Source organism: Hemicordylus capensis, chromosome 2 (genome assembly GCF_027244095.1).
Source record: "Hemicordylus capensis ecotype Gifberg chromosome 2, rHemCap1.1.pri, whole genome shotgun sequence".
Taxonomy (NCBI): domain Eukaryota; kingdom Metazoa; phylum Chordata; class Lepidosauria; order Squamata; family Cordylidae; genus Hemicordylus; species Hemicordylus capensis.
This window is the reverse complement of record NC_069658.1, coordinates 185,433,496-185,445,321: the sequence shown is the minus strand read 5'-3', so window position 1 is coordinate 185,445,321 and position 11,826 is coordinate 185,433,496. Positions and strand designations below refer to the sequence as shown.

The window sequence follows — 11,826 nt, the reverse complement described above, 5'->3', positions numbered from 1 at the left end:
GGAAGAGTCTATTCTTTCCCCTCACTTCCCTTCCAGGCCAAGGATGTGTCACGTATAACCAAATCTTGTGGGCAGAGATAGGGCTACTAAACACATACACAGACTAGTAACTGCTGTTGTCCTTGCACAGCTACCCTAAGTGACAGGGAAGTCTTATTAAAAGAAAATAAGGAGTTAGAAGATCAGACTGTGGCTAATCTCTCCAGGACAAATTGTAGGCTCTTGGCCTTTGGCAACATATCGTTTATTATTAAGCCAGTTCTTCACATTTTATAGTGCGCACAATGTTGACTATCTAAAATGGAGAGGCAGAGGGGATAACATTTTGCAGAAGCCCTTCTTGAAACGCAGCTGTGCAGATGCAACTCGTGGTGACGCAGCAGCGAAAGCCATCCCGCAACTGCTTACGGAGCACTCTGTCCGTGTTAGAACCTGAGAGGAGATTCCAGAGCTAACCTCTGGTCCAAAGGGAATTCTGGCTGAAGAGATCTGGAAGTGGAACAAGAGGCTTGGTAGCCTGCAGCTCCATGTGGGACAATGAGACACCCCTGGTGCTGGGTACAGTAATGTTTATTACACCAAAGATTGACACAGTTGAGGATGAGGGTCTGCTGTAGAGGGGCAGGCAAGTTGGGCTCAGCTAAAATGAAGATGCAACAGGTCCAGGGAGGCAGTGTGCAGCCACGGACAAGTGGCACCAGCTCCATCGGTTGCTCAGCGGATCTGCAGGGAGGGAGAAGAGTGTGGAAGTTATTCCTGCCCAAGACTGCAGCGGTTTCCTCAGGATACACTCGGCTTCCCCAAACCATTGTGTAATGCACAGGCAGTGGACTGGCACCCCCAGTATGCAGGCAAGGCCTTCATTCCATTCAACACAAGAGCACCTATTTGTGCTTAGGATGACCACAGAAAGACAAATGCCTAGATCAATGACAACAGGATAATGTGCATGAGCTCATGAACCACAAATGGGAGAGGAAATTTAACAAAGCAAAGGCCATGGTTCTGTGGGCTAAAAATAATTATTTTTGGTAGCAGCTGGGGAAACATCATAGCAGGAAACACATCGTCATGGGCCTTGCTTAATCACAAGGTAATTACAAGTTGCCAGAGGGAGGAAGCTGCAAAAGCAGGATGCAAAGATCAGAGAGCTCTCTTTGGGAAAAGTTGGCCATGATCATCACTCGGCAGCCCACCTCTCTCTTCTTGAGTACAAGTGTACTCAAGCCCTTTGCAATCCCTTCTTTTCATCATCTCAATACTTCCCACGCAGTCTCTCTCATGCAGTATAAAAGGAGGCAATCAAACTTGACCATATTCAGGCTGTGCTGAACAACAACAGCACCGTGCTGTTGCCAGCTTCCTGCAGGATTCTGAACAAAAGCGTTTGCAATCTACCAATCCTGCAGGACCAAACTACATGGTACATACAGTAGCACAGATCTTCCTCCCTCCATTTTCTCTCTTAAAAAAACAGAACAGCCATGAAGTTCGCAGGATTCAGCAAATGAACAGCAGCTCCAGAATCAATACCTTCCTGATGAGATATACAGCTGTTCCCGTCTGGTAGCTTTTTGGAAAGGGTCCACTACCCACCTTTCCTGAAGGCATTTTGGTGACAGCTTAGTGCTGCTGCTGCTGCAGCAGTGTGTAAGTTTTATTAGGATTTGGCAGCTTTTAAAGAAGTATAAAACATTGTAAACTACTTCTTGGAGAAGCTGGATACAAGTATTTTAAATGCATAAATGGATTGAACAGATTTATCTTCTAAAAAACTAGAACAGGTTTTTATTCCTTCTTTCCCAGCCAATAGCAACAAGAGTGTCATGCTAAGATTCCACTAGATTTCAGTTCAGATAGGGCAAGCCAAAGACAGCCCGCATTCTCTCTTACACTCTGCCCTTTTATTTAGAGATTAATCAGGAACTGCTGGCACCTATTGCAGTCTTTTCTTACTTGACCCAGAAAACTGAATTTATTCTGAATGGCAGCAATCCAATTATTACTCAAAAGGCTCTTGCATAAATCAGGCCTAATTTTAAATTGATACAAATGTAGCTTTCTGCCAGAAATATATTGTACAATTACATTGTAATGTTATTTTATTCTCCATAGTGCAGGACGGGCACAATCCAGGGGAAAGCCACATTAGTGCTCTTATGCAGGTTCCATCCCTTTCAGCAGGACTTGAGTAGGAAGAATTCCCAGCGGATCAGGACTCCTCCCTTTGCTGGATACTGCTATGACTATCAGCCTCAACAAGCCTCTCTGCAGTGAAATCCTATCCATATTTACTCAGAAACAAGCCCTACTGTGCTCAGAGGGGGCACACTCTCAGGCAAGTGTGCTTAGGATTGCAGCCCTCACCAGGATACTGCAGTGACCACTAGCATATATGGCTTTTTAGAAAAACTGAGGAAACTCGCAGAGAGAAGAAGGGGTGGGTACTAGGAACATAAGAACAGCCCTGCTGGATCAGGCCCAAGGCCCATTTAGTCCAGTATCCTGTTTCACACAGTGGCCCACCAGATGCCGCTGGAAGCCTACAGGCAGGAGTTGAGGGCAGGCCCTGCCTCCTGCTGTTCTCCCCTGCAACTGGGACTCCGAGGCATCCTGCCTTTGAGGCTAGGAATGGCCTATAGCCCTCTGTCTAGCAGCTGACGATAGACCACTCCTCCATGAAGTGATCCAAACCCCTCTTAAAGCCATCCAGGTTGTTGGCTGTCACCAAATCTTGTGGCAGAGAGTTCCACAAGTTGATTGTGCATTGTGTGGAATAAATACTTCCGTTTGCTAGCCACGACAACTGAAAATCAAAACCTCCACCTTCAGAGACAACATATTTCAGTCTACCAGATGGTGAGGATTGACAGTACCATGAAGTTGGCAACTAAGTTGCAGCACCAGACAGCCTGTTGAGTTGGGCGGATTAGAATACTGTGGTGTTTCAGTGAATTCAGGAATTCCCTTAAATCAGAGAACTCCCCTCAGTTATAAACGCATTGTGAGAGAAGCCAGTCGATGCCTCACCAGTATTCTTGGGAATAATAGTACAGCTTACCTTGCAAGGCTGTTATAAGGATTAAAAGAGAAAGTGCAGTGTCCATTGCCCCCTCCCTGCAACCCTAACAACTCCCTCCTTTCCGCACCGTATACTTGTCCCATTTCTTCTCCGGGTCGTAGGGTTCCCATCGACTTGCAGGGAAAATGTGCTTGTTCTTCTCATACCAGCTGCGAAGGACAACCTTCCCGGCATGGGACTGTGGAAAGTAGGAGAGAGTCAGCATGTCTGAGGCCAGGAATTGCTGTGCAGTCAACTCAGAATGGAGCGAGGGAGAGAATCTGCTCTCATGGACAAAGGCTGCTTGGGAAGGGAGGGTGGTTGTTCACTATGAGACACAAGGAGACTGTTCTTCAAGTTGTCTCCTCATGGACAACGGAGTGAAAAAAAGGGGAGGTACACCACAGGATGGGGATGGAGGAAAACAGGGAGCCTGGTGTGCAAGACAATGCTGCTGCTATCCCTCAAAAGGGGGTTCTCTCAGTGAGTAGGGCAGTGCAGAGCCCAGGACCCTATTGAAGCTGGGCTGCATCTCTCTCACTCTCCTCACCTCATCTTTTTCCACTGTTGCGTCACTCAAAAGCCGAACATCATCATGTACATCAAAATTGAAGAGTGGCCCTGGAATGGGGAGAGCGAGGGTGAAAGAGGCGACTGGAAAATATCCTTCTCTTCTCCAACTCCCAACCCAGTGCTTCATGCCGCACACTGACCATCTCAACGCCTTTCCTCCCGCCTCTACCAAGGTCCCAGTTGCCACACCTCCAAGAATCCCCATCATACCATAAGGCACAGGGTCCCCACAAACAGCTCCCCATCCCTGCCCTTTGCTCCCCCCTTCCCACACCCTCTTCTCTGCCCACGTGCAACTTCAGTCCACCACCATGCCCTTGCCACAGTAATCCTGGGATTAGGAAGGGACCCCGGCTGCCCTCCCCAGGGAGGCTCAGATCAGAGGCAGGAGATGGCTGCAACTGAGGGCAGACTAGGAGACTCACCGCTTTTCCCTCGGGCCTTAGTGACAATGAAGTCATAGAAGCTGTGATGCTGAAGGGGCAGGGAGGAAAAGAGTTTAAGAATAAATGCTCATGAATATTCAACACAGACACATTTTTTAAAAATGAACCAACGGATTCGTTTGTGGTAGATGCTCACTGCACTCATTTCAACACTAACCCCACAAGGAAGTGGTAACTCAGGTATGAGTCAAGAAAGACCCTAAAGATGTTGGAATCCTTTAAATACATGCTTCTCAAGGTGGAATTTCCTCAAAGGAAATGTAGACAGCTGCTGAGGCAGGGAACTCCCACACCAGTCTGTGTCAGGTTAAACCAACCTGTCTTTTATGCAAAGCTATATCCTTCCTCACTGGGTAGGTTCAGACGACCAAATAAATGATGGTTTCTCCAATAGAGAATGCAGCTTGAGCCTGCACTCTCCCACTCTCCTTACCTCCTTGTCTCCATCACCAAGCTGCAATGTTGCAATTGTGGTTTCTTAAAACCATAGTTCTGTGGTTCATCCGAATCCAGAGCCATGTTTTAACTAGCGTTTATGAATGGTGATTAAACTAGCATTTGAAACAGTGATTCAACTCTGATTTCAAATGCTGGTTTAATCGCCGTTTGTAAACCACAGTTAAAGCATGGCTCTGGGTACGGACAAGCTGTGGTTTAACAAACCAGGGTTCCTACAGCATGTGTGAAGAAAGTAAGGGGAAGAGAGGAGGAGGAGGAGGAGGAGGAGGAGGGTGCATGTGGCTACAGTTTACATTCATGACTCACAGCATCTGTATTGATTATCTGCAATGACAGTCTTTTTCCAGGAGCTTCAGGGTTCGAGACCCTCCCACTGGCTTCCTTTCACCTGTAACCCCCACTCCCACCACCCACAAACCTCTTTCTGCATTCAGTGCATATACACATTATATTTCTCTTTCTGTGCATATGAACAGTTTTGTTCCTGCAGTCTGTCATGTGATTGCTCACACTCAGCCAGCTTGAAGCAACCGGATCGTGACTGTGCTGCCTTTAGCCGCCTTGACAGATGCTCCAGGACAGCTAGAGCCATCCCATATCCCTTAGGGTAGTAAAAACAAACACACTGATAATGTGCTGCCTATTAAACAGAACCTCCAATTATGCCCCCCTCACCTTGCCTAGAGTTAAGACAGACCAAGTCTTTTGTATGAGGGCAGAGTGGGATGGACAACCAGTCAAGTGTTCCCCTCTTGTTTGGCTTTGAACTTCCCTGGGAAGGATGTGCCTGTCCAACTTTCCTCACCCAGAATCTGGACAGACAAGATGGGTAGGTTCAGAGTTTTTGGTTTCTAGACCACTAGAGAGGAAGTCTCTGTTATAGATGCTGGAACCCCTGTCCACAAGGGCAGAGGGCAAGACAGGAGAGAGCAGAGGAGCAAAGCAGGGGACAGGCTGGGCCAAAGTCATCCACTCACATGTGGAATGATCAGATCCTCCTTGATGTACATTAGCTGCTCCACACCAGCTGACCTACAGGGGGAGACACACAGTCAGAGCCTGAACTCGGCATCCCACTCTTTCTCCACAATTCCCATACCTCATAAGCCAGAAACTCAAACTCCTACCAAAACATGAATTCTGGGTGTGTCCTGTTCTCCTGAGATCTGTTTACAATGTATACATGCCGAATACACTATAAAGTCCAGCTTGTTGCTCTTATTGCCACTGTATGAATTAGGGGATCATGATTTCCATTTTAAGAATAAGTATTGGAGGCTGAGAAACAGCAACTCTGCACAAGGCCAGCATTTGGATCTGGGTCTGCTAGGGGCATCTCTAGAACTCACTAGAATGCAATGACCCAAAACCATCACAGTATAAACAAGCAGCTACGCAGCTACACAGCCATGCCAATAATCTCCTCTCTCTACCCACCACATAAGCGTATTCTGTTCTGACAAGTCCTTTACCGGAGTTCACTGAAGTCCTTTCGCAAAATCTCCAAGGCCTTCTGCAGGAACTGCTGTATGGTGTTGCCCTTCTTCATCTGCACTGAGGGGAAAACAACAGTCAGGCTAGAATGGATCTTCATTACACACCAGAACTTTAAAGGTATGGGACACACATACAGAGCATGTGCATAAAAACCAGTAGAAGGTTAAGAACTGTGTGCGTGCGCTTTTGGTTCTGGTGCATTACAGCTACAGAAAATGACAAATACAATATTTAAGGATGACCTTTCCTTCTAACTATGAATAATATATTTTGTTTATTAAGTTGCTTATTCCCTTCAGCATCTCATGGACACTGCTATTTTGCAATATGCAACTTAAAAATATTTGTTATTGGTGAATAGGCTTTAAAATAATGGAAAGGAAGATTAGAGCTTTTCTGCCAGAAAGGTTCATAATCAAGAAGATATAGGAATCTGTTTAATAAAAACAATGGACCCACATAAGAATTAGATCTTTTCTTGTTCACATATGAACAGACAAACACAACATTATTGGTAGGGCTCATCTCCAGAATGTGCAACACCATGCCTGGAACATGTGAAGTAGAAACATATGCAGAATTAATCTTCCTCAACATGCCGGTAATTTCACTGTGGCCTTGCAGTGTGGGTTAAGGAACTGAACGGGAAAAGCCAACCATCTGGGATCCTGGCATCCCCCAAACTAAGCCACAAGTTCCCATTCCAAAGTGGAGAAAAGTCCACAAGCCCTCAGGGTTCTACTGTTTCTCCTTCCTCAATTTGGTGGGTGCAAAGCTCACCTTGACAGTTCGGCGGTGCCCAGAGCCATCCCAGTAGCTGAAGGTGATTTCAATTTCTTCACCTGGTGAAGAGATGGAAGGTGGGGGGGAGGGGGGAAGGCATTGAAAGGTCATGAGAAGGGTAGAGCCAAAGCCTCCTGAATCACAACTCAGTGTGAAAGCCTAGAGCCCCATCCTGCTCCACATCAATGGGCAAACACAGTCCAGCATCACTTTTCACCACTCACTTTTGATTTTCTCTTGTTTGGCCTCCCACTCCTGGCGAAGCTCTTCTCGCAGCCGGTTCTCTTCCTCCTGAAGATGGGCGGGGGGAGGAGGAGAAAGAGGGAGCAAAATGCCTCAGAAGATGCAGTTTGACGGGGAACCAAGTATTTTCATAGACAGGTGATAGCACTTGGAGATGGAGATGGGTGGGCCCCACGGAGGGCAAGCAAGCACCATACCTCACGGTCACGGTCAGGAAGGAAGCTGGTGTCCACATCTGGGTTCTTCCCCAGTTTCCTCTTCTTGGGGGTTAGTTCTAAAGGAGGGGGGGAGGATGAATAGGAATGAACCCTGAAACTTTACTCCTTGTACTTGACAAGGAGTGTCCTCTTCAGCCCTAACCACCATTCTCCCAGGCCCAAACAGATTTAGCTCTCGGTCCGCAAACACTCAGCCTCCCATTGCTCACCTTCCTGCTCCAACTCTGCTTCCTCATACTCCTCCTCTGCTCCATCGTCATCCTCTTCCTCATCCAGGGTGAAGGACAAGCTCGAGATCTTACGCTTCTGCTCCTGTTTGCGCTCCCGCTCTCGCATCCGCTCCAGCTTCCTGTGGGTGACGAACAGAAATCAGTATTTTAGATGTGTACACTCAGGGGTGTTGGGGAAGAAGGGTGGAAATGAACTCTTGAGAATGGTAGAGCTGAAAAACATCAAGAGAACTGGAGAAGGGAAAAGACCGATTGATACTAGAATTCACCCTCAGGTCAACATCTCTCTTAAAATGGGGAGTTAATAGAGGAGCCCTTAAATTCTCAGAGCTGCTATGCTATAAAGGGAGGAAAGCCGCCCTATGTTACCCATAATAATAATAATGATGATGATGATGATGATGATAGTCTACATTTCCATAATGCTTTAAAAGGTTCAAATATCTTCACATCGATCATCGTCTCAGTAATCCTCAGCACCACTTTGGAAAGCAAGCCGGTATTATTATCCCCATAAGGAAGGCAAGTGGGCTGAGTAATGAATGAGTTTGTAGCCAATATAATGCAAGAACCAAGGAACAGTCTCTCTGGAGAAGACTAAAGGGTGACCTGGTCCAACAGACTCTTTCCAGCAGTGGCCAGACGGCTGCCTCAAGAAAACTCCTAAACAGGAAAGCAACTGCCTCTCTGGACACAGAGATTCCCTTCGCTACTCAACCGTTCAGTTTTTCATTCATTCTTTCCATTTCTATACCACCCTTCCCAAAATGGCTCAGGGAGGTTTACGAAGAGAAATAATAAATAAATAAATAAGATGGCTCCCTGTCCTCAAAGGGCTCACAATCTAAAAAGAAACATAAAGATAGATACCAGCAACAGTCACTGGAGGCAATTTTTAAAACGCCACCACCACATAATATAGTAATGAATGCCATAGGGCAGGGGTGGGTTCCCAACCTTGGGTCCCCAGATGTTCTTGGACTACAACTCCTATCATCCCCAGTCACAACCACCAAAGGGCACCCAAGTTTGAGAAGCCGTCAATTATGCAACACTTCCCTCCTGGAGGTTCCATTTTTAGCTATCATGGCAACCTTAAAATGATAGACCTATTCTCTGTTAATCTGTCTAATCCAGAGATTTTCAAATTTGGATTTCCAGATGTTGCTGGACTAAAGCCCCCATCATCTTCAGCCACAATGGCCTTTGGTTGGGAACCCTTGTCATAAGGCAATGATGTACTGCACAAATAAGCACTTTTTTTGGTTAATGTTGAACCAATAGCTAATCAACCTTGTCAAAGTGACTTTAATCTCTAGTATTATGAGTTTTGAACCGGGTGTTTTCAGATTTGTACCTTACATTCTTAGCTAATGCAGTACTGTAACTCTCCTATTCAATCCTACAAAGCACTGATCAAGTAGATAAACTGTCTCCCATTGCAGCCTGTTCAGAATGCAATGCATGCACACCCATAACTCACAGTTGAAGCTCTTTGGACTGCTCCTTCTTTGCCAGCTGCTTCTCCCGTTCCTTCACCAGAGCCTCTTGCTTGGCCTTCATGTCATTGAGAGTCACCAGACCTGTCAGAAGAAGATAAGCTGGGAATCAAGCCTCTTGGGATTGATATCCCAGCATTGTACAAGGAAGCAGGATCCATTCATTAAGGTGAGGAAATGGAGATCAGGGCTTCTGGGTTCCATTCCCAGGACTGAGCTCTTGCACAAACTCACCTACAGTGCTGGATTTCAGCTCGGCTTCCACGGCATCATAATGGGCAGAGAACTTTTTGTCTATATTGGATTTCATGATGTTCTCCTGCCATAGAAAGAAGTTATCATTTGCCACATGATGTAGAAGTCTCTGGTGAGACACCAATTCCCAAGCCACCCTTCTTGGACTAAACCTACAGAACTCTAGAACTATCCCAAGGAGTGGAGAAGCAGAGACCTAGGGGACCACAACACATGAGCTGGATGAGCCTTACATAGCCTCAAGGTTCTCAACTCACCCTCCCTTCAGTGCATATTTCTCAGTGGGAATAAACACGCATACCCATATTCTCACATCCTCCCCTTGACCCCCTTATCCCAAACTCAGTGGAGGTTACGTACAATTGATACAAGTTTCTACAGTTACAACAAAACAAAATTCTTCTTGTCAAAGCAGAAAGGTTGATCTGGAGAGGGACAAGTCCTGATGGAGAATGCTTGGCTACGCAAGTGATGTTGCCAGGAGGAATTCCGCTTCTTTGATGGTGAGGGGGTCACATTCCACGAAAAAGGATCAGTAGTCAGAAATGATATACAGCTTAGAGAACTGGAGAAAACAACTTCAAGCATTGCCATGGCAATCCAGACAGGAGGTCTTTAAACTATAATCTATAGGGTTGACAGTCTCAGCACAGAGGGTAAGTGCCAAGGAGGGGGAACTGTCATTGTGTTTGGAAGTCACAAGTGTTCTGCAGCACCAAAGTAAGGCCCAAGACAAGACAACAGGAGAGTCCATTTGCGACTTACAAGCAATGATACACAGCATGTTTGTTATACTAACAAGGAGTACAGGAAAACAAGCAAGAGGAGCTAAATGTTGTCATAAGCAGAGCTGTCATTAATCGAGACCTGCTGGGAAAGCAATCAAGACTGGAATATTCTTATTCAGGGATATAGCTTGTTCCAGAAAGAGAGGGGAAAGAAGAAAGGAAGGTCTATATGCATTACAGAAGTAGTATATGTTCACCCAGGTCCAGGATGAAAAGTACGGCAATACCTGTGAATGTATCTGGGTGAAGACAGGAAAAGAGATATCATTGTGGATGTTTGCTACAGAGCTCTGAATCAGTTGGAGCAGTTAGAAGAGGCATTATTTAACAAAACCAGCTTTCTTCCTGACATGAAGCACATTGTGGGGGAAATTTTGAGTTCTACTGATTTTGGTGGAAACAGCAAACTCACGTTATTCAACAGGTTCTGCACAAATTTGATCCCATTTTTCTGTTCAGGTCAGTGAAATACCAAGAGGCTCTCCTATTGCAGCTGAGGTTGGTTTTCACATTTCAAGCAAATGAAACAGACCAGGGTTTCTTAACCTTGGGGCCCCAGATGTTGTTGGACTACAACTCCCAGAATCCTCAGCTGCAATGGCTTTTGCTTGGCGATTATGGGAGTTGTAGTCCCTTAAGAAACCCTGTAACAGACTATATGAAAGTGGCATGTAAGAATCAGGGCATGATTATCCAAATAACAGGAAAGACAAAGGACCGCAAAGTTTAGGTTTTAGATTTTAGGAAAGGAAAAAGGATTTTAGCACTCAGTAAGAAAAGCCTCTTGGAAATACATGCTAATTTACAAAGGAGTTCAATAAGACTAGCAATTTCTTAAAGCAACATTAGAAAGAGAAGTGCAAACCATAGCCATGCAGAAAAAGAATAGCACAGGAATCTCCTCATCTGGAAACCAAAATCTACAGGAGGCAGGAAGGATGACAAGCGAGGAAGAAGGAAGAAAAAAAGCATGGTATATAGAGGAAATCTGTCAAGCCCAAATCAGAGAAAGAGGAATATAAGAGGAATATAACACAAGACATCAAATGAGGCTGGGAAGTCTTTCTAGAGATTCAAACAAAAGCATTAAATATGTACAGGGTATCATGCCTTGGGACAAGGATTAGGCACACTGGTCCATGGCACTCCATATCTACGATGGAAGAAGACAACTTCATATATTTGATGGAAATTGTGTTTTAAATATGTGGGGAGGGGGTTGCATTCCTTACACCCCTCACTCGTGCAATATCAAATACTTGCCAGAATATCCATTTCATTTTAAAATGCCTCTCTTCTGCTTCCTGTTTAGCATTCCACATATCTACAAACAGTTAGAATGGCTCACAGGCACTTTTGGAATCATGTGTGAACACACAATCACTTTTAAACGTCTGACAAAGTGTGTTTAAGAGCATGGTAAACAGTGAAGACTCTTGTGCCTGCTCTTTCTGAAACCTGCCTTTCCCCACTGCCTTCAGAAGCTCCCTCCCTTACCCAATTCTGGACCATACCCTCACTGTAGGACCTGATTTCCCAAGCACCTTCAGTATCACCTCCTGTGAGAATCCAGCAGACCCCTCTCCCTACCACTCATTTCCTACCCAAGGGTTCCTCTTTCCCATCACCTCAGCAATACGTTGCCTCATCTGTTCCATATGCTCCCGCTGCCTCTCTCTTTTCTTCATCAGCTGGAGTGCCCGGCCAGCTTCGCTGGCAGCTCCTTTGTATTGTGCCATGGCTGCAGAGGGACCTGAGAGGCACAAACATATAT

At 45.7% G+C, this 11,826-nt stretch overlaps 1 protein-coding gene across 1 annotated transcript in view; it reads right to left on the bottom strand.

The window, feature by feature from the left end:
• Nucleotides 1-552: 552 nt before the first annotated feature.
• The window catches only part of FAM50A (family with sequence similarity 50 member A), a 13,614-nt gene continuing 2,340 nt past the window's right edge, over nt 553-11,826 (bottom strand). Inside the window, exons 2-14 of the mRNA XM_053300330.1 lie at nt 11,681-11,805; nt 9,244-9,328; nt 8,994-9,093; nt 7,490-7,629; nt 7,260-7,336; nt 7,044-7,110; nt 6,817-6,878; nt 6,012-6,088; nt 5,517-5,571; nt 4,060-4,108; nt 3,612-3,682; nt 3,150-3,260; nt 553-723 (exon numbers count right to left, since the gene is read on the bottom strand). Coding sequence (XP_053156305.1) covers nt 715-723; nt 3,150-3,260; nt 3,612-3,682; nt 4,060-4,108; nt 5,517-5,571; nt 6,012-6,088; nt 6,817-6,878; nt 7,044-7,110; nt 7,260-7,336; nt 7,490-7,629; nt 8,994-9,093; nt 9,244-9,328; nt 11,681-11,791 — 1,014 coding nt within the window. The 5' untranslated portion in view covers nt 11,792-11,805 and the 3' untranslated portion in view covers nt 553-714. The remainder of the gene's footprint in view (nt 724-3,149; nt 3,261-3,611; nt 3,683-4,059; nt 4,109-5,516; nt 5,572-6,011; nt 6,089-6,816; nt 6,879-7,043; nt 7,111-7,259; nt 7,337-7,489; nt 7,630-8,993; nt 9,094-9,243; nt 9,329-11,680; nt 11,806-11,826) is intronic.